Source organism: Camelus bactrianus, chromosome 10, assembly GCF_048773025.1.
Source record: "Camelus bactrianus isolate YW-2024 breed Bactrian camel chromosome 10, ASM4877302v1, whole genome shotgun sequence".
NCBI lineage: Eukaryota > Metazoa > Chordata > Mammalia > Artiodactyla > Camelidae > Camelus > Camelus bactrianus.
In genome coordinates, this window is record NC_133548.1 from 4,579,481 (window position 1) to 4,603,157 (window position 23,677).

The 23,677-nt window shown below is 38.2% G+C and overlaps 1 protein-coding gene across 13 annotated transcripts in view; it reads right to left on the bottom strand.

The window, feature by feature from the left end:
• Positions 1 to 23,677, bottom strand: part of PPP6R3 (protein phosphatase 6 regulatory subunit 3) — a 113,799-nt gene that overhangs the window by 74,054 nt on the left and 16,068 nt on the right. For 8 of the 13 annotated variants that reach the window (XM_074371601.1, XM_074371600.1, XM_074371599.1 and 5 more), the window contains one exon: positions 18,839 to 18,936. The exons of 1 other annotated variant lie outside the window; for it this stretch is intronic. In XM_074371601.1, coding sequence (XP_074227702.1) covers positions 18,839 to 18,886 — 48 coding nt within the window. In that variant the 5' untranslated portion in view covers positions 18,887 to 18,936. Of the gene's footprint in view, positions 1 to 4,158; positions 4,313 to 18,838; positions 18,937 to 23,677 lie in introns of all 13 variants that reach the window. 4 more of the 13 variants (XM_074371593.1, XM_074371595.1, XM_074371596.1 and 1 more) reach the window with 2 other exon arrangements.

Below are 23,677 nucleotides of genomic sequence, written 5' to 3' on the forward strand. Positions count from 1 at the left end.
AAGTGCAGTGCAGCACATGAGAAGTGAGCAGTGCTCAAGGTCTCTACAGCTCCTTATGAAAAAGTCTTCAGTCTCTTCTAGCTGTTCCACAGTAACAGTAACTGTTGATACAGCAACTTTCTATTAAAGGCAGAAAAATGACTAACAGCAGCTCACAATTATTAAGTGCCTATCATATGCCAGACCCTGGGCCTGATGCTTTTAGATACATTATCTGTACCTCAAAACAACCCTTCAAGGTTTTGCTCTCATTTGCAGATGAAAAAACTAAGACTCTGAAAGGTCAGATGACCTACCAAAGACCACAGCTAGTAAATATCCTAGCCAGCTGGGACCCAAACTCAGATCTGTTGAGCTCCGAAGTCTGCACTCTTCCCATTACAGTGCATGCCACAGGACTGGTGCAGGGACAGTGGCTGAGCAAATGTCACAGCAGCAGTAATCAAGAGCACAAGCCGGTCCTAGGCCAGCCTGCAGAAGGGAAACCACAGCAGCCTAATGTAATCTTGGGACACACTCACGAATGGGAACCCCCGGTCTTCGTGTGCAGGGCAAAGAGTCACCTGACAGACAAGCCGGCTGGGCAGCTCAGCCTGAGAATGGTTGGGGACAAGGGAGCAGCTTCGCTCTGAGGGCCAGTGGCTATCAGCTGATTGGCCAGGATGCCACAGGTTTGTCAAAATGCACAGAAAACAAGAGCGAATCAGCATTCAAAAAACTGTTTGATATGATGAAACCAAGAGAAATTTACTTAACATGGATAATTGCAAAGTCCTTTTAAAATAAAGGACTGAAGTAAAATAAAAACTGAAAAATATATTGAGGGGTTGAGGGGGGGCACTAGGCCAGGCATAATAAACTGTTAAAGTGAAGAAAGAAACAAGTTCAAAGATTTTAGTTAATTATAAGCTCAACATAAAGTTATATTATGCTGTGACTAATAAGCAAGTTATCTCAGACCGCAGCCACAGATTAATCGTGTCTAGGACCACGGGAGATACTAACTCTGCTGCAGCCTTCTTCCCTGCGCAGGTCACCTCACGCCAGGCAGCTTCATACCCTGTTCTGGTGAGGATGGAGGGACTGCCCACCGCACAGCGCCCAAAGAGGACCAGGGTGGCAGAAGGACTCGCCACTTGGAGGAAAAGATAACTAGCTCTGAATATCTTAAAGCTCTTTTATACTACCATGTATAGCTCCCAAGAATAAAGAGCCAAAGAGTGAAAAGTACAGATCATTTGTGAGCAGCAGAAGCAGAAACCTGACAAAGGTGAGGAACACATCAAGGCCCTGAGGCTGGAGGCGCTCTGGCAGAGCCTGGATGATTCTCTACAAGGACAAGGGCAGAGAACTCTCCATCCTGGAGAAGAAGGCTATCCTAAGTGATCACCATGTTGTTTTATGAATTTCTTCAAAGTCTATTTGATATAAAAGGCATGGTGACATGTGGGCTGACATGGAGTCTCAACAAGAAAACAGAAAAAGGATTATGCAAACTTCCAGATGTTTAGTGAGCTGAAACCCACACAACTCCCCACTTCTCCAGAAGCTCTACTAAAACAACAACAGAGGACAAAGAAAAGGAACAGTCAATGAGAAGGCCAAAAATTTTATGAAAAGATAGAAAATGGAGAAACAATTCAGGAAGTCCAACATCTAAGTAACAGAAATTTTAGAACATATCATAATCTACCACCATCCTCTCTTATCATAAAAATGTTTTTTTCTCAGAGCATAAAGATGCGACTAACTCTTAGGACCTGCACAGGCCATCACACTGAGGGGTAAAAGATCCTTTAAGACAGTGTGAAAGTCCATGGTATCAGAGATAAAGAAGAGTATTTAAACTTTTCTAGTGAGAAAAAAAATACTTATGAAAGGACTGGAAATCAAAATGACATCAGTTTCCTCAATACTCTAGAAAAGAACATTTTCAGACATGGAAGGTCTGAAAGATTTATTTCTTCAGGAAGCTGCTGGAGAATAGGCTTCACCAAAGCACGGCAATAAGCCGTGAGGGAAGACCCAGAAAACATGAGACCAGGGCTAAGACACACCCAGAAACACAGCCGACTCCCAGAAGGGGGACACCTGCAGCTACAGAGAAAGTCAAGAGGAACCAGTCCGGAGTAACCCATGAGGCAGAGGGCTCTGGAAAGGACATGTTCAAGGAAGTGTATTGCCAGAGGTATGTTACCATGTTGAGAAGAATTTTTTAAAAATTTGGTCAGAGATTTAGGGACTAATTAACCAAAATATACAAATTTTTATTACCGATCTTAACCAAAGCTGTGCTTTAACTATGTTAGGAGATGAGAGAGGGAAAGAGCTATGCACATAAGAGCTAAACCTTCACCTTCATGGTTAGAAGTAAGACAGATTAGAAACTGCTACCTATACATATTATATGATTTAGAAATGCGGAAATAAATAAATATGAGAAACAGCTAAAAGATGAAGGTAGCAGCTCCTAGAGAGTAGATAAGGAGGGGGCAGGATAGGAAAGATGAAGGAGATGGTTGTCATTTTCTGTTATAAATCTTGTGATACCATTTGACTATTTAAACTATGCACCTATGCAGACTATGTACTGATGTATTATAAAATAAAAAAGTATGAAAAGAAAGAAAATATAACAGCACTTAGTACAATTCCTGGCACTTAGTAAGGGCTCTATAAATGCAAGCACAATCTGAAATCAAGATACCATAAAAGATTACCTAACTGGCTAAGTCATACAGAAAAATTATGAGGTGACTGCATACACTTAAGATTCCTATATACAAAAAATCAGCAAACAAAGAAATAGAAAAATCCAACCAACCAAACCAAACAACAGCAACAAAAGAGGCCCTACCCAAGGGGTTAGAGCATACCCCATGGTGGAGAAAAAGAAGAACTGGGCTCCATTAGCCAAAAAACAAACAAACAAACAAACAAAAAAAACCTACATGCGACAAGGTGCCAAGAGGTGAATGACCACTGAAAGGGAATTCTCCTTGTCAGGATTTATACAGAATAACATGGAGATAAAAGCTTGACAAGTCAGAAGATTTAGATGAGAACCTCTATATTAAGAGCTGGCACTTGACTGTGTAAGCAGAAGGGGGTGTTGAGGAGAGTCATTCACAAAGGGGTGGAGGTGGAAGAGACCACATACAAAGTGGTATACCGCCTAGGAAAGATGCTGGCCAGGGGATTACAAACTGAGAGCTGTTACAACAGAACAGCTATAGTATCTCCTGAGATAACGAAGCCTGAAAGGCAGATGATTAAATGGTGTACGCCCACCTCCTCCTAGAGATACTGTGGAGCAAATGAAACTGGATTAAGAATGTGTGCGTGTTACCAAAAAGGTCCTACTGGGCCACTATCTATTAAATGCCAACCAACCCAAAAGTCAAATATGCAAAGTAAACCTCTGGTCTTTAATAAAAAAACTTCAGTGGGGGAGGGTATAGCTCAGTGGTAGAGGGCACGCTTAGCATTCACGAGGTCCTGGGTTCAACCTCCAGTACCTCCATTAAAATAAATAAATAAATAAACCTAATTACTGCCCCCCCACACACAAACAAGCAAACAAACAAAAAATTTCAGTGAAGAGTTCCAAACTGATAGCAATTAAAACTCAAGAGTCAGGTGGCTGGCCAGAAGCCAGATGCCCTTTGGCTAGTGTAAAACAAAAACCTCTCTCTCACACACTCACACACACACAGAGAGAGAGAGACAGTGAGAGCGAGAGAGAGCGAGAGAGAGCGAGAGAGAGCGAGAGAGAGAGAGCGAGAGAGAGCGAGCGAGCTAGCGAGCGAGCCAGATGACCTAGAAGCAGCGCTGGGTCTCTGCTAGCAGTCTTTCTCTGGCATGCTACTTTAGCTTGCAAGGCCTGTCTGGTCCTTAAGGCCCAGTCCACCCCCTAAACCCCCCACCCCATGGAAAACTGGGAATCCCATGGGTGCTACAGATTCCAAGACACACCTGAGCAAACTACAGAGGCTGCCGTTTAACTTCCTAAAAATACCACAGTGCCACAGAACCATGTGGTATCTGGCTCAGAGATGAGCTAGATCTGGTCCACCTAGACTCCCTAGTCTCATGACAGAAAACTGCTTTCCTTGATGTAACTCATGGAAGAAAACTTCATAACCTTGATGACCTTACCTTTCAAACCAAGTTTAAAAATTAAAAGAAATGTTTTCTTCTCTGTGGCTCCTTGCCCATTACAGGTTATCCTGGCAACAGTTGTCTTCCAATTTATTGCATTAGCACATTAGCAGGAATAAAGTGGGGTGGTGGGCATGCAACAGAAGCTCTCCTATGAAGAAAAAAAAGAGCATATCACAACATGTTCTCTTTTGGTCTGATGAGCGCTGGTCCACACAGAACTGTACCTCAGAGGACTGAAAAGTTCTAGTTAATTGAATTTTTTTCTATGTGACAAGAGGAAAAAGGCACTGTCATCCCTCTACCTAAAGCTTTTATCCTACACTTACTAAAATAACCCAGAAACAGAGTCGTCATAAGAGTGCTATCAGTGAATAAATAAGAAAAAATACATACACTTATCTTTTATCTTATGAAAACATCAATGATATTCTCATCCAACATAGAGTTAACTGCAAGGCTACCATACTTTAAAATACTAAAACAAATTTTAAAGGTATCTCCCTCTAAATGCACCCAAGTAGCCTCATGTAATACCTTTAAACAATCATAACTTACTAGGAATTTTGAGCAGAACGTTAAGTTCACTGAAGTCCTAGCTGTAGCCAAATCTTGTCTCTAATGTGAATTAACCAAATGCTACACGTGAAAAGACTATAAACTTAAACGGTTTTTGAGGGCACTTCATTCATAACTAAATACTGTGGAAAAAGACTCCAACACACATGGACAATATACTAATCAGAAGTCCTAGGAGGATGCAGTCTACAAGGCATCTCAAAATAAATGCTGCTCATTTAATGCTTTTGTTCCATAAAATTCTACCAAATATAAACAATACTAACCGTTTGTTGAAACAAAAATCAACAAGAAGAGTCACAAACCTAGCTTAAAATAAAGAGAATATTTGATTCTAAAAACATTTCACCATTTAAATGTTTTTTGAACAAAAACTTGAAAAAAGTGTAATCGATCACCTAAATTTTTCCTTTAAATTCTAAGAACAGATTATGTGACACCACAGTCCTTAGACATGACCAACTTAAAAGGTTAGTGTAAAAAGTGCATTTCTAAATGTCATAGGTAATTCTAGTCCCAACACAACCATTCTGTGTTAGGCGTTCCAGCTCCCTTTTAAAATCTGATGAAGTTACATAACACACACACACACACACCCCACTTAAATTGGAATAGCTGTAGGGCCTGCAACAGATTTGCAATCCTTTCTCCCCTCAGCCAAGACCACCCACTTCACCCACTTACAGACCCTCGGAGGCTCCCAGCAGAGTTGTACCAACTTGCCTGCCTCACCACGCCGCACACTCCCATCCAAGGAAGCCAAAAGACAAAACAGCTATCAAACATGCTCACAGCATTACAAATCCAGGTGCTTATTAAGCTCTAACAACTATGCTGAGACATTATCCACTTTTCTGGAAAAAGGTCTTTGTTTAATTGCTCAGTCTTTTCACTTAGACTAGTTAGGGGGAAAAGTGGGTCTAACACTATTGCAAATAAGAAATGTGGTTATTCTAAAGTGTGAGAATGTGAGAAACAAGACCAAAAGGTAGACACAAAACAAAATGAAGTGCAGTACTCCTGGGTTAAAGAGTGCATATTAAACACACTGAAATGCCTCTAAAACTACAGTAAAAGGACTGTTTGGGTTGTTCTGTCTTGCTTTTTAAAGGCACAACCCCAAGGACCAACAAAGTTAGAGGAGTGCCAGAAGGGAGCAAAAGGAATACTGATAGAAAAAGTTATTTAATGAACCCTTAGATCCCTCAATCTCCTTGCCTTCTCCTGTCCCTCCCAAAACTGGCAGTTGACAGGAGGAAGCCAAAAAGGAAGATGACGCCAGCAAAGCTGAAGATGGGCTTGCCACACTAAAAACAGAGGGACCGTGTGATCTGCAGAAAGGGCACAGAGACATGGGCACACCCAAATGCCCACCCACCCTCAGCCAGATTTGCCCACTGAACTCTGACGTTCCAGGCTGAAGACTCAAAGTGTCTTCTAATCACTGACTTCAAGAAAAAGTGACAGGAAAATCCTGACACTGGGGACTTCCCAACCAAAGGAGCTCAACTAGTCACTCTGCTGAAAAGCTCACACTCATCAGCCTCCAACCAACCACTCTTACTCCAATCTTTAAAAAAACAAAACAAAACAAAACAAAACAAAACTTTTCATTGTAAACTTGCAGAACAATTCAAGAAACTCCCACAGAGCCTTCACCCAGATTCACAACTAATCACTATCTCTGCTGCTGTACGACCCCTCTCTCCTTCTACACACCCCTCAAACGTTTTGAGTTTCTGCAGCGATCATGTCCTTAACCCCTGAAATAGTTCACTTTGTATTTCTTCAGAACAAGGATATTCTCTTACCACAACCACAGTACTCATGTCAAAGTCACAAAGTTAACATATTAACGGTCCCATACAGACCATATAGTTCACACTCCACTTCTGCCAATTCATGTATCTATAACATCCCTTACGGCAATGCCACTTCACCTCAATCCCGGATCATGTATCACACCGAATGTCATTATCTCTTCAAGCAATTCTTTGTCTTTCATTTCACTGGCATTTTCAAAGAATACAAGGTATGAATTTCTAGCAGTAATACCACATAAAGGAGATCTGTTTTTCCTACAGTACCACATAAGTAGGCAAGATGATGTCAGTTTGTCCCATTGTTGGTGATAATTCTGATCACTTGGTTAAGATGATATTTGCAATATTTCTCCACTGTAAAATAACCATTTTTCCTTCAGTAATTAACTAGTAAATAATCTGTAGGAAGATATTTTGAGATTGTGTTCTTAAAATATTCACCCAACAGTTTTAGTATCCTTTGGTAATATCTGAATCAATTGTTACTGACAGTTATAAAATGATCTTTATTTTGTAAATCTACTGTTCCTTCTGCACTAATCAGTTGACACTGTAAATTTAGTAAAGATATGTCTGCTTCTCCCCAATTACCTTTAATTTATTAACAGTATGGACTCAGATTCTTATTTTATTAATTAATATCACTATTCATTCTGATGCTCCAGTTATCTCAAATTTGGCCAGTGGTAACCCCTTCAAGCAGATGCCTACATGCTTTTCATATTTTCTGAGCATTTTCTTATTTCCTTGCATAACATGTTCCAGATTCATCTTGTACATTCTCTGTCCCAGTTCTAAAATCACTCATTTCTCCAAGAAACCTTGGTTCCTTTTTAGTGAGGGTGTTACACAGAAATGAATATCTGAAAACTAAGCATGTTCACAGTGAACAAAGCTGGGAAAGAATGGCAATTTCCTATGATTCAACTCTATGTGCCAAGTGTGTGCATATCCCAACTTTTAAACAGGAACAAAAACCAAGGGTTACCAGACATCTCAGGAAAGCCTCTATCATGAAAGGTAGAGAACAAAACAAACAGAAAAATGCAGGTTGGAGGAAAGACTGTACAAGAAAAAGAGTACATTTGAAAAATTGATTAACATCCTCAGAAATAAGAGAAGATAAAGTATCCATTAAATAAAAATGTGATACTATTTTTAAAAGGCATCAAGAATCATTAGCACACTAATACAGAAGAAAAATAATTTCCAACCCAGAATTTTATACCCAGCCAAACTATCAATCAATAGTGCCCAGAAAGAAGCACAGAAAAGTCTTAAGAAAAGCTCAAGAAAACTTAAAAGATTTACCTCCCACACACCTTTCTCACAGAAGACTACTAGAGGCTGCTCCACTAAACAAGAGGGAGAACAACAGAGAAAGAGGAATATGAAATTCAATGTAGGAGGGAGGCAAAAAGAACCCCCAGGCTTTGGGCAGAGGGCCAGCAGTCCAAGCTGGAGCAGGTAAAAACTTCAAAAAGATAAAGCTAGCGAAATACCTGAACATGTAACTGGCTAAAAGTCTGAGCCCAAATTAGTGATTACTACATTAAAAAAAAAAAAGATACATTTCCAAGGAAAGCCGAAAGTTGTTCCTAAAAAGTATTTGCAATTTACCACTTGACACCATAAATAGCATCCAGAGTCATAATGGATAAAGATAAGTATTGATTAAACCAAAACTGCTATAAACCTATTTTGGAAAGATGGGGAACACAGGATGTGGGGAGGAGGGTGCAGTGAGGGGTGAAGAGAAAGCTAATCCTTATCTTCCACATAGGAGGAAATCAACAGATGTGCTGAAAATTAAGAAAAATCAGCAAACATGCACACAAGTATGAACTCTTCCAAAATGCTCTTCAGATAGATGGAGGTAAATATGTGTTTTTTAACTGGCTAAAAGAGTTCTAAGTATTACTGTTACCTTCAGGAAGCAGGGAAAGACGGTAGGGTGGCTAAGAAATGCTGTTCGTCTTACATAACATCCTAAAACTAGCTCACTCTTAACTGCAGATGTAAAACTTACCCCAAAAAATTTTTAAGTAAATTTTTAAGAAGGATGTTAGACCGGAAGTATTGAGACCAAAGAACTATAACATCAGCTACTCACTAGCTGTGCAACCTAAGACAAGTCATTTGACTTAAGTACCCATTTCTTCATCTACAAAATAAAAGAGCTGAACTAAATAAACTCTCAAATTTCAATAAATTTATGAGTCTAATATAAAAATAATCAAAGCTTTAAATACGGTGCCAGTGGCTACCGATTACGGCAAGTTAAATTACAGAAAGAATTAAGCAGGAATTGGTGAAATAATAAATGGAGATAAAAGTAAAATGGAAAAAAAAATATTCTGCTGTAAGCCTGTGTGTACTGAGATGATGTTGACGCTGCAGAAGAAATTAGAAAAGCAGTGTTTAAGAAATGAAAACAAAGAGTTCTTGATCCTAGCCCAGAAAGAATTTAACTGACAGTATCCAGACAAAGTATGACATAAGACCACTGGAAAAAAACCTAAGGTAGAAAGAGATGTTTGTTTTAAAAGTTAAAATATACAGATGATGGTGGAATCCATGAGGATGACGAAAGTTTCTTCCCAAAGAATACAGAAGCTGAAAAAGGAGGAACTCCCCAAGTATTTAACTTCCAGGAAACTGTTAAGTTTTACACCGTAATTAAAGGACAAACATGAGAAAGGGGCATGGCCAGAGCGCAGACTACTGAAAGACAGTGGCAGCAAAAGCACAGCGTCGTGCAAGCTAAAGGAGGAGAAATATAGATATGCTAATAAAGAATATATATTATGTGGTTTACTAGGTGATGTCTTAGCCCATTCACGCTGTTGTAACAGAGTATCACAGACTGGATGACTTATAAACAACAAGAATTTATTGCTCACAGTTCTACAGACTAGAAGTCCAAGGTCACAGCATCTGCAGATTCAGCGTCTGGTGAACACCCCATTCCTGGTCCATAAATGGCTGCCTGTTCTCTGTGTCCTCACATGGCAGGAAGGGGCAAGGGAACTCACTGGGATCACTAATCGCATCCATTAGGGCTAAACTCTCATGACCTAATCACTTCCCAATACCATCACACTGAGGATTAGGCTTCCACATATGAATCTGGCAGGGGAGGCAGTGGCGGGGGGAGAGGGGGGGACGGGACAGACCACAAATATTCAGTCTGCAGTAGTGTTATCAATAGATTATTCTCTCAGAGGAAATGGATCCAAAGGGACCCCCTCAAAATAGGAAATCAGTATTTTTTTAAAAGAAGATAATATACTTCTACTTTTGTATTTATTATTGCCAATCATTCCTTAAAGGAGCCACATTTTCCTCAACAGCCATACAACATTAACCCTATCACATAGGGTCTCCTCTTTCCCAATACTACTGACTTTGATTAAGGCCAATAAAGAGAATGTAAGAGCATAATTACAAAAATCAGTCAAGAATGAGGCTGTTTTAACCTAAAACAGCCAAGGAACATATTATCAACTAAATGGTATCTAAACATGCACTTGCTTAGTCACAAAACTCAAGAATAGCAAGAACGACCATCTACCCACAAAAACCCTTTGTGCTCGTATTATACAGGTGCCTATCAATCCTCTTGGGTATTATTCCTATTTTATAGTTGAGACTAGTAAGAAAGGATTTACTCCAAATAATCCTTTCAAGAACACTGAATTTATTTTTTCTAAAAACTCACTTTTGGGGAAAAGAGAAAAAATAACCTGACCCCTATGCTCTAGTATGAATTTTTAATATAAATTATATGATACTGTTTACTGATGCAAATTCAAGAGGAAGCTACAGCTATTACATTGCATGCAAGAAAATATTTTCCTCTTACACCACGTGTCAGACACAAACAACTAAAAACAACCTCTCTGTTACTGACAGGTGATACACCCTAGAGCCTGGACACACAAAAGCAAGTAGCTCTACTTGTTACTAACATGAGTCCTAAGGTAGACCAGCTCAGTCAGAGCATTATCTTAATGGGGATCTCAATGATCCTATTTCTGCAAGTGTGTTCACACACCTTCAAAGACCTAAGACCAAAGAGATGGAAGATAATCCTTCTCTAGGAGGTCTTGTTCACCATTTTATCCTCAGTGCCTAGCACACTGTAAATTAAAAAATTAAAAAATAAATCCACAAAATGCTGAATACAAAAATCACCAGAAATGAGTGCATGAACACTCATAATTGGGAGAAACAACCTAAATAAGTAACATCATTTGGATGATTTCAGAGGTATCTCTCTCTCTCTCTATATATATATATATATAAATATATATACACATATACACACATGTAATTTCAGAAACACCAATCAATTTAACACAAACGGTAGCAAGAATACCCAGGCTTCTAAAGAATTAATCAAAAATTACTCTGCCAAGAATGCAAAAAGACAACTCTTTAAAGTACAGAATACCCAAGGTAAATCCATACTACCACGTTTTTAAAGTAAAATCATGTATGTAAAGTACTTTAAGTAAAAAACTTTGGCACCTGATTGGATTACATCATCGTCTGGCTATGCACCCTAATGGACACTCAAATCCACTGCCATCATGCATCAAGCCAACCCAATCTAAATTGCTATTAAAATGGAGCCAAATCATAAATTAGTCAATTAGCATCCAAAGTAAAGCCTAGAGAACCAATCTGTCTGTTACAACAACACTGTACAAAGATGCATAGCAATGGTACCAAAGACTAAACAATTCCAATCGCAAAAGCTATATCTAGCTAGCTCAGCCATGCATGGTATACACCAGAATGAATTTGATGTAAAAGCTGAAACTTCCAAAATCTAGAATACAACAGCAAGAAAGACATCCAACTTTTTGTAGGGCATCTGGGTAACCAAGTGATTAATATGTGAAATAAAAGTACAGAGACTGAAAAACATGCTGAGTACCATGAAGGTGAATAAATGTATTCATTGAAAACTTAACCCAAGGATGAGGTTTTCAACAAGCAAAACAAGACACCTCCAAGTCAGGAAACAAAAAGCCCTTCATATAGGTTCTTGGTTACTGTCCTAAAGAATGGATGAAATGTGAACCGAGAAAAGGCCCACGTCACAACCAGCTGTATGTAGCACTGTCATAAGCTCCAAGAGCAATTTTTTCTCCTACTTTTGAACACAGACCTGATTTCCAGTAGGCAATTCGAATTATACTCGTAAGCCTTGGTGTCCCCCACTAACACTTGTAAAGTTCTCAAAAAAAAATTTTTAAGGTAAATGCTCTAGACCTACACTGTCCAACACAGTAGTTACCTGCCACACACAGCCACTGAGTACCTCCAACGCAGCTAGTAAGACTAAGAAACTGAATTTTCAAATTTCTTTTCATTTTAATAGCCACAGTGAGCACAGATAAATCATTATATTGAACAGCACCTCTCTGACCCACATTTAAAACTAAGCACAGAATAAACATTTCTGGTCTATAATCATTGATGAATTAAGCTCACATCTCTAGGCTTCAACTTTCTCAACCAAAAAGTGTAAAAACAGTTCTATTAGATTGTCTCCATGACTAAAAATAAAGCAGTGCAGCACATAACCTAAAAGTCTTCACCAGAACTGCTGTAATGTAAATTAAATCCACTCTCACCCCGAAGTTATGGCAGGTCACCTCAACCTGATGATGCAGGGTATCATACAACCCGCACTTCACCAGATGTAAAGAGGAAGACGAAGAGAACACTGATTCAGTTCAGTCAGCCTTTGGGCAAGTAACCTCATCTCTCTGAGCTTGTTTTCATGTTTGTAAAATGAGAGGATTAGACTAAATGATCACTTAAGATGCTTCAAATCCTCAACTACTTCTTTCCTGGGGCTCTACGAAGAAATATAAAATAGAAGTGAAACCAGGGTACTCTAAGAAAGAAAGAAAAAGGAATCAATGAATAACCACAATCTCGAGCTCTTAAATGAAATTAATTAAATTTAAACAAGATCTTCGAGTAGAGAGTGCCAACGACAAAGAATTTAAAGTTACACATTGTCACTGTACTCTGCTCAGACTGATTTGGTCTATGTGGGTGTGCCAAGTTTTTCATTTTTGCTGTAAGTCCACAACTGAATATGCTACTTTCTCCGAAGAAGGCCAAACTATGGAAAGGTCAATAAAACCAGGTTAATATAGGTGACAGGAGAACATACAGCTTACAAAGGCTTGTCCTGTCCCTTTCCCTCACAGAAAGTTGACCACGAAAGTCTTCCTCTGACGTCAGACAGCTACAGTTTAACCACCATTGCTCCATTTAGGGCCCTCAAACAACATACGCTTGCTTGCCTTGTCAGTGACCCAAACCAAGTAAAAGCTCTCGTGATAGGAGCTCTAGTTACTTTTAGGTGCAATAAGGTAAACTGGGGTGTGAATTCATCCACGAAGCTTGTAAGACATGCTATACCCATCTTTCCTGTGGTGTATAACCCAAAACATATAAAAGAGGACAGAGTCCTTTAAAAAGAATCCTAACATGTATCTGGACAAGGGAATATAGACTAGTAACTTACGTAAAGTGTGTTAAAAGGCAGAAAGTCAAGACAGAATGACAGGCTTAACATCGCTCTTCAAAAGCGTATTTCCAAATACCTTCTGTGACCTATACCAGACCCACTGATATTTTTCTCAATCTTTAAGAAGGGAGAAAAAAAAATCACTCTTCAAAGAGCTTGGTTTATAGCACGGTAGAAAAAACAAAAACAAATTCTACTTTTTGGAGAATAAAACATTTTAGTTGATACTGACTTTACAGTACAGTTCATTTAACCAGGCCATCACTGATGATCATCTAGTTTTCAATTTTTACTATCACCAAAAATGCCAGGGTTCCAGGAGTAGAACTGCTGGAGTGAACAACATGCATTTCTAACTAGATGCATACAGCCAGATGGCTCTACACGAGGGCCACGCCTACCCGTATTCCCACCGGCACAGGAGGTATGTATGCCTGTTTCCTCACACCCTGGCCAACAACATCTTTTTCTCCTAGGAGCACTGTTCATAGGTCTAAGAGCTATTTATACTTCACTTATCTGCCAACTCTCTGTTGATATCCTTGGTCCATTTTTCTACTGGGCTTGTCTTCTCAATGATTTGTAGTAGTTATTTAAAAGTAAGAAAAGGAGCCCTTTGTCTCAAACCATTCCCTCTTCAACTCATTCTAATCCGGTGTCTATCTGTACCACTCAACTGAAACTACCTTTCAAGTCACCAGTGACCTCCAGATGGGGCTAAATCCAAATGAAACTCTTCTATCCTCGTTTTAAACTCGCTCTCCGGAGCATTCAGTACAGCAGACCATGGCACCGTCCTCCTCATTGGTACATTCTCCTTACTTGGCTTCTTTAAGCTCATCTCTCCTTGTTTCCTCACTGCCCCCACTCTCTGTCTCTTCTCCACAACTGCTAAGGTAGAAGTTCCCACAGGGTCCAGACTGTGGACACTATTTAGGTATACTCTCAAGTTCACGACATTGGCTGAAGTGTCAATTTACACTTGTTCAATTCATGCTGTGGCTGCAGCAACTAAAACAAGACCCAACAAGACTTTAAAAAAAAAAAGGGGGTTGTTGAATAAATGAAGCCATTTCCATGGGTTTTTTAAAATACCTCCATAATCACATTTAAGATTCAAATTCATTAAGCCAGTTAAGGCCACCTCTTCACTTCAAACACAGGTATCCTACTATTAGCAGACATTTCCCTTTGGATGTCTCACAAGCACATTAAAGCTAGTATCCCCCAAACAGAGCTTCTGCTCTCTACCATATACCAGCCACGAACCAAACCTTTTCCTCACCAAGTCTTCCCCATCCCAGAAAAGGCACACCCAGCTGTGAAAGACAGAGCCTGGTTCCTCTTTTCCCTCCCCATCAAATTCATCAAAATGTTGCCAACTCCACCTCTTGAGTATCTCTCATTTTCCATCTTCTTCTGCCGCCACCTGGAGGACAGAAACAGCTTCCTAATTCATCTCCCTGCATCTCCTCTGGTCCTTCTAGCCACTGTTTACTTAGGTTCCTAGTCAGCGTCCCCTGCCACTCCATGTGAGCAATGATAACAATGATGATAACCATGACCTATGTGGTCCACTACAGTAGCCACATAAGGTTTCTGAGCATATAAAATGTAGCCAGTTCAAACTGAGAAGTATGTATGTATAAAATACATACTTGACTTCAAAGATTTAGTTCCCCAAAAAGTGAAAATATCTCATTGATAATTTTTATGTTGAAATGACAATATTTTGGAATACTGGGTTAAATAAAATACATTAAAATTAATTTTACCTGTTTCTTTTTCATGAGGCCACTAGAAAATTTGAGATTACACATGTAGCTTGCATTGTATCTCTACTGAGACACTGTTGTGATTCACTGAAGTCACCAGTACCATGGCCATCTTTTTAACCATTTATGACCAAAGCCTAGAAGCACCAGCCTGGTACTGGGCAGGCACCCAGATATTTGCTGAATGAATTATGAATCAGTATCCTTTATGTATACTCACTTAAAAATAAAACACTGAAAAAAAATTTTTTTTGAAAATTTACTTCTTACTTGAAGTTGAACCACACTTTTTGAATACAATTGGTATTAAGAAAATGACCTTTTAAATTTATACATATATGAATTTTAAGAAATGATTTGTTTAATTCTCTAACATTCATTCTAATCATGTCATCATTAATTTTTCTAATTCTTTATTGTTAAAATTTCTATTAGAAGGGAAAAACAGAAACTGAGGAAGACTGGAAACTCAAGGTAGCCTAAAAAGATTTTGAGTCATCAACCCTTAAAACACTGGTCATCACAACTCAAAAAATCAGTCAGCTAGTGGACAACACAAGGAGAAAAAAAAAAAAGTAGATGGTTAACATGGTTATTAATAAGAGGTGGGTGGCGATCATTTTGTCATGCATTTAAATGTCCAATCGCTATGTTGTACACCTGAATTAACATAACATTGTACATATATAACCATACATCAAGTAAAAAAAAACTGGGGAGAGGGATTTGGACCCCCCCAAAAGGTGTCAGACCACCTTATGTTATGCCCTGCAACATTTAAACTACCAGAGGGGGTGTGGTTTCCTCAAGAGGAAAGGCTTTCAGTCAATGTGTGATCTACAGAAAACAGAAAATATACTCTCAGATGGCCCCAAACACACAGAGAGTACATTTCAAAGCAAACATTATTATATTTTAAGTACAGAACTATGATCTGAATGAATTTCTACCTGATTTAGGTTGGAAGCCCTTTAAAAATTTCAATTTGGGTCCACATTCAACCTTTAGAGACAGATCACAACCGAAAAATAAACACCAGTGAGACTGCAACAAAGTTTACGGCCCAGAGAGAAAAATCCATGGCTACCTACTTAACACAGAGCACTGTGAGGACACTGCAGAACAAGATATCCAGGTCTTTCACACACAGATGGCAAGGCGGGTGGGAGGAAGAGTGACAACTGGGGAATCTGCAGATAGTATTAATTGGTAGACCTTATTTGGATCTTGATCTGACAAAATTAAAAAACTCTACTAAAAATTTATCATATTTGAGACAACTAGAAATTTCAACACTGACTAGATATTGGATAATATTAAGCAACTACTGTGTGGGAGTTTGTTTTAGATGTTACAGTTTTGTGGTTATGTTATGGTTAAAACAAAAAGTTTATCTTTGAAAGATCTATACTGACACGTTTATAGAAGAAACAATAAGCATTTGGGAATTTTCTTCAAAGGAATATGGAAAGGGCTAACCAATAAATGAAAAATTAATCAACTGAATTACATTAATATTAACTCCTCTTCCTCACACAATGACAACCCACAGAGTAGACAAAGATAGTCACCATGCCTATATCTCCTGAAAGATTCACCTCCAACACAAAAGAAATCCTACCAAAAGTTGTGTTTGAAAATAAGCCCACAAATTTTTTTGACACTTCTTTCAAAAAGTGGAACATAACTCCCCAAGCTGGGATGATTTAAGTGACTCTCTTCTAACAAACAGAACACAGCAAAATTAAATGCCATGTGACTTCTGAGGCTGTGTCAGAAAAACGATAGCTTCCCCCTGGCGCTCCTTCTCTCAAATCACTCTCTCAGGGGGGGAGTCAGTCACCATGTCCTGAGGACAGGACACTTAGGCATCCCTGACAAAAGCCTACATGAAAAGGAACCGTGGCCTTCCACCAAGAGCCAGGACTAACTTGCCAGGCATGTGAATGAGCCACCTCGGGAAGGGCCCTCCAACTCCAGTCAAGACTTCAGAAGGCTGATGACATCCAAGCTGGAATAGCCCAGCCAAGCTGTTCCCAAGTTCCTAACCCACAAAAATTGTGAGATAATAAATGTTTATTGTTGTTATAAGCCACTAAGTTTGGGGACAACTGTTATGTAGCAACAGAGAGCTAATACAGTAAGAAAAAGAGAATGCAACAGAAAAAAGAACAGGAGACTTAAATATTACCCTTCATTTAAAAAGGATAACTAAATGACCAATAAAAGCACGAAAAGGTGCTTGACTTCACTAGTGCAAATTAAAACTATCATAAGTTATCACTACACAGCTAGGAGTGTAGTTAAAATGAAAAGGATGTAAAATGCAAGCTACTAAAGAGGATATGGTAGTGGAAGTATAATTTGGTACAATCACTTTAGTAGATGCAGCCAAAATCAAATATATGCATACCTCTATGACCTAGAAATTTCACTTCTGGGTATATCCCCCCAAAGGAATGCATGCATACGTTCACCAAAAGACACAAACTTTGAATGCTCAGAGCAGCACTATTTGTAGTAGCCCCAGAGCGGCAACTATCCAAATGTTCATCAACAACAAAATAATTTCATACAATAAAATTTCACATAAAACAAGAACAAATAGTCAACAACTGCCTGCAAGCACACGGACAATCTCACAAGCAATGCCAAGAGAAAAACTCAGACACAAGAACATACCATAAGATTCTATTTACTTAAGGAAAAAAACTAGGCAGAACTAATCAATGCAGTTACATATCAGGATACTGGTTGCCCTGGCAGAGAGGGCATGACTGAAAGGGGACAAAGGCATATCTGGGACACTAATTACCCAGAGGGGTTTCAGATTGTGAAAATTCACTTATGATGGGTGTAGTTCTCTGTATTTCTATTACAATTCAATGGAGTTTTAAAATAGTAACAATATAAGGGAGAAGTGGGGCTTGAAGTAGCACAGGATTGGTCTTGGGTATTTGGGATTTGGAGCTGAGTACCTGAGGGTTATTATATTAGTCTACGCTTGTCTATGTTAAAAGTTTTCCCCTAATAAGAAAGATTTTAAATATATATCAATATAAAACTTGCTGGAACTGCTGGGAAAAGTATAAAGTGGGGTAATTTTTCTGGCCTCAGATATCACAGGGTGTTAAGATCTGTAAGTCCTTTGTCCCAATTACTCTACTTTTATGAGTTCATCCTAAGGTGTTTATTCTGAGTAAAAAGTCTTATATATAAAAATGTCCAAAGAGTTTATACCAGAAAAAAGAGAAATATCTAAATATAGAGGTCACAAGACACTGTGGGGACCACCATAGGACAAAAATCCAGGTCATCCACAAATACATGGAACCTAAATAGCAATGATTTCGTCTATATCAAGGTTCTTTTATCTATCCAATGAAATAGTCATTAAAAATGATATGATCATATGAAAAATGCTCCACATCATTACGTCATCAGAAACATTCAAATTAAAACAATGTGATGCCATTACAGATCAATCAGAACGGCCAAAGTCCAAAACACAACACCAAATGCTGAGGAGGAAGTGGAGCAATAGGAACTCTTATTCATTGCTGCTGGGAACACAAAATGGTACAAGCATTGTGAAGAGAGTTTAGCAGTTTCATACAGAACTAAATACGCTCCTACCATACAATACAGCAATCCCACTCCTTGGTATTTACCCAAAGGAGCTGAAAACTTACATTCACACAAAAACCTGCATACAGATGCTTAAAGTAGCTTTATCCATACTGGCCAATACCTGGAAGCAACCAAAATGTCCTTCAGTAGGTGAGTAGATAGACTTTTCCCTTCCCCTCTTGTTTCTGGGAGGGAAAAAGGAACATATTTTGAAATACACCAGAACATTCTGTTCTTAACAAAGCCTGCCTTCAAGAAAAACTCTTTTACCAGAGCCTAACCCACTGGGGTTTTACCGGAACCTAACCTACCTGGAGGAAGGGAAAAATCCAACTCCAGCCCCCTCTAACCTTCTGCATGAGGAAAGGCAAGTACACAACTCCAGGCCACTCTAGCCATCCTGTCCCACCTAAGAAAAGGAAAAAAGCAGAGAAGCACTGGTGAAGTTCATGTTCAGGGGCAAAGGCTCATCAAAAGACTCAATCATAGGACTATGGAACACTTCCCCTCCCTGGACAATTGACCACTACATCTCTAAAGGCCTGTTCTTCACAGTACCTTTTACCTGTGTATCATGTCTGTCTTTTAAAAAAAAATTACAAAGCACAGCAAAAGGCAAAACACAGTTCAAAGAGACTGAAAAAGCATCAGAATCAGTCATATATGTCAGAGATGCTGGAATTACCAGATCAGAAATTTTTTTTAAACCTATGATGAATGTGCTAAGAGGTTTAATGGAAAAGGCAGACAATATGCAATTACAGGTGAGTAACATAAACAGAGAGAAAAATTCTAAGAAAGAACCAAAAAGAAATGCCAGAGACCAAAAACACTGTAACAGAAATGAAAAATGCTTTTGATAGGCTCATTAGTAGACTGGACACAGCAGCAGAAAGAAACTCTGAGCTTGAAGATATGACATTAGAACTTCCAAAATGGAAAATCAAACGAAAAAAACTGGGGAGTTGGGGGAGGCACAGCAGAATATTCAAAAACTGTGGGACAACTACAAAAGGTGTAACATACACATAATGGCAATACCAGAAGGAAAGATAAAGGGAACAGAAACAGTATTTAATGACTCAGAATTTCCCCAAATTAATGTCAGACACCAAATCACAGATCAGGAATCTCAGAGAACACGAAGCAAAAAAAAAAAAAAAAAAAAAAACCCAAAAACCTACACCTAGGCATATCATATGTTGTCTTACAAGAAACCCACTTTATTTATTTTTTCAATTGAAATACAGTTGATTTACAATGTTGTGTTAGTTTCTGGTGTACAGCACAGTGATTCAGTTATACATATATATTCTTTTTCATTGCAGGTTATTATAAGGTATTGAATATAGTTCCCTGTGCTATACAGTAGTACCCTGTTGTTCATCTCTTTTATATATAGTAGTTTTTATCTGCTAATCCCAAACTCCTAATTTATCCCTCTCCCCTCTTCCCCTTTGGGGAATAAACCATAAGTTTATTTTCTATGTCTCTGAGTCTCTTTCTGTTTTATAAACAAGTTGATCTGTATTATTTTTTAGATTCCACACAAGTGATATCATATAATATTTGTCTTTCTCTATTTGACTTACTTCACTTAGTATGATAATCTCCAGGACCATCCATGCTACTACAAATGGTATTATTTCATTCTTCTTTAAGGCTGAGTAGTATTCTATTATTTAAATATACCACATCTTCTTTATCCAATCATCTGCCAATGGACATTTAGGTTGCTTCTATGTCTTGGCTATTGTGAATAGTGCTGCTATGAACACTGGGGTACATATATCTTTTCAAATTAGAGTTTTCTCCAGGTATATGCCCAGGAGTGGGATTGCTGGATCATCTGGTAAGTCTATTTCTAGTTTTTTAAGGAATCAACATACTGTTTTCCATAGTGGCAACACCAAATTACATTCCTACCAACAGTGTAAGAGGGTTCCCTTTTCTCCATACCCTCTCCAGCATTTATCATTTGTGGACTTTTTAATAATGGCCATTCTGACCAGTATGAGGTGATACCTCATTGTAGTTTTGATTTGCATTTCTCTGATAATTGGCAATGTTGAGCATCTTTTCATGTGCCTATTAGCCATCTATATGTCTTCTTTGAAGAAATGTCTATTTAGATCTGCCCATTTTTGATTGGGTTTTAGAAACCCACCTTAAGTACAGAGATGCATATGGGTTAAAAGTAAAGGGATGGACTCCCCCCTCAGCATTTTATTTCCTGAAGTTCTCTTAATGAAGATGAAACATTCTCAATTGATGGCATTAACGTTGAAAGTTAAAAATAAACTGATACTGTTTAAAAAAAAAAAAGTAAAGGGATGGAGCTATACCGTACTAACACTAATTAAAACAAAGGAGTAGTTATATTAATTTCAGACAGAGACTTCAGAGAAAGGAATGTTGTCAATGAAAAAGAGTTATTACAACATAAAAAAGGGTCAATACTTCAAGGAGACATAACAATCCTAACAACAGCATCAAAATACATGAGTCAAAAATGGATAAAACTGCAAGGAGAAATAGATTAAGTCACTATGATAATTGGAGACTTCAACACTCCTCTATCAGAAATAGACAAATCCACTAGGCAGAATATCAGTAAAGAGAATTGAACTCGACGGCACATCATCAACCAACTGTATATAATTGACATGTATAGACTACTTTATCCAACAACAGCAAATCACACATTCTTCTCAAATGCACGTGGATTATGCACCAAGATAGAATGCAGTCTATGAAACACACCTTAACAAATTTAAAGGAACAGAAAACATACAATGTCTGTACTCAGAAAACAATACAATTAAATTAGAAATCAGTAACAGAAAGATACCTGGAAAAATCCAAAGTACGTAAAAGTTAAATATCACATCTCTAAATAACACATGATGGATAACTAACTCCTTGACAGATACAATCTGTCACAACTCAGATTAAGAATAGACAATCTGAATAGGTCCATATCTTTTAAAGAAATTGGATTAACTATTACTAATCTTTTAAAACAAAAAGCACCATGTCCAAATGGGTTTACTGTTGAAGTCTACTAAACATTTAAAGAAAAAATTATACAAATTCTCTGCAATCTCTTCCAGAAGGTAGGAACAGGACTACTTCCTAACTCATTCTATGAGACCAAGAACTACAAGAAAAGAAAAACAGGTATCTCCCATAAATACAGATGTAAAAATCCTCAACAACATGTTAGCAAATAAAATCCAAAATGCTATAAAAAGAATTATACATCAAGTGGAATCTATCCCAGATATGCAAGGCTGTTTGACACTTAAAAAAATCAATAAATATAATTCATCACATCAATAGGCTAAAGAAAAATAATATGATCATATCAATAGAGGCGGGAAAAGCATTTGACAAAATCCAGCACCCATTCATGATAAAAACTCTTCAGCAAACTTGAAACAGGGGGGGATTTCTTCAATTTAATAAAGAACACTTACAAAAATCCTACAGCAAACATCATATTCAATGGTGAGAAAGTTTTCCCACTAAGATCATGAACAATTCTAATCAAACAAAACCCAATCAAAACACTAGCAAGTTATTTTGCAGGTACTGATAACCTAATTCTAATGTTTGTAAAAAAATAAGTAAGTAAGTAAATAAATAAATAGTTTGTAAAGTATATGGAGAGACAAAAGACCCAAAATAGCCAATTCACTACTGAAGGAAAAACAAAGTCAGAAGACCAATACTACTCAACTTCAAGACTTACTAGAAAGCTACCGTAATCAAGACTATGAAACTGATGAAATAGACAAATAGATCAACGAAAGAGAACAGAAAATCCAGACACAGACCCACACAAACACAGTTAGCTGATCTTTGACAAAGAAGCAAAGGCAATATATTGGAACAGCCGTTTCAACAAATGGTGCTGGAGCAACTGGACATCACATGCAAAAAACTGCATCTAGACACAGACCTTACATTTTTCACAAAAATTAACTCAAAATGGATCACAGACTTAGAAAGTAAAATGCAAAACTATAAACCTCCTAGAAGATAACACAGGAGAAAACCTAGATGACCTTGTGCAACGGACCTTTTGTCCCCTTAAAATTCTTATGTGGAAATCTTAACCTTCAAGGTGATAGTACTAGGAAGTAGGGCCTTCGGGAGATAATCAGGTCATGAGAGTGGAGCCCTCATAAATGGGGTCAGTGCCATTACAAAAGGGACCCCAGAGAGCTCTTACCCTCTCTCTGCCATGTGAGGATGCAATGAGAAAATGGCTGTTTGAAACTCTGAAGGTCTTCACTAGAACCTGACCATGCTGGCACCCTGATTGAGATCTGTGAGAAATAAATTCCTGTTGTTTATAAGCCACCCTGTCTATGGTACTGTGTTATAGCAACCTAAACTAACTTGGGTGTGGCAATGACTTTTTAGATACAATACCAAAGGCATGATTCCTGAAAGAAATAATTGATAAGTTAGACTTCATTAAAATTAAAACCTGCTTTGCAAAAGAAAATGTCAAAAGAATAGGAAGACAAGCCACAGAGTGGGAGAAAATATCTGCAAAAGATACATCTGATAAAGCACTGTTACTGAAAATATACAAAGAACTCTTAAAACTCAACAATAAGAAAATAAACCTGATTTAAAAATGGGCCAAAAACCTAAGAAGACACTTCACCAAAGAAGATATACACATAGCTTTTGAACAGATATTCAATGTTATATATCATCAGAGAATTGCAAATTAAAACAGTGAGATACCACTATACCTGCTGGATGGCCAAAATCCAAAATACCGATACACCAAGTGCTGATGAGCTTGTGGAGCAACAAGAGCTCTCATTCACTGCTGGCAGGAATGCAAAATGATATGGCCACTTTGGAAGACAGTTTGGCAGTTTCTTATAAAACAAAACATACTCTTATATACAATCCAGCAATCATGCCCCTTGGTATTTACTCAAATGAAAACTTACGTTCATATACAAACCTGCAGACAGACACTTACAGCAGCTTTTTCTTAACTGCCAAAACTTGAAGGCAACAAAGATGTCCTTCAGTAGGCAAGTGAATAAATACACTGTGCTACATCCAGACAATGGAATATCATTCAGCACTAACAAGAAATGAGCTCTCAAGCCATGAAA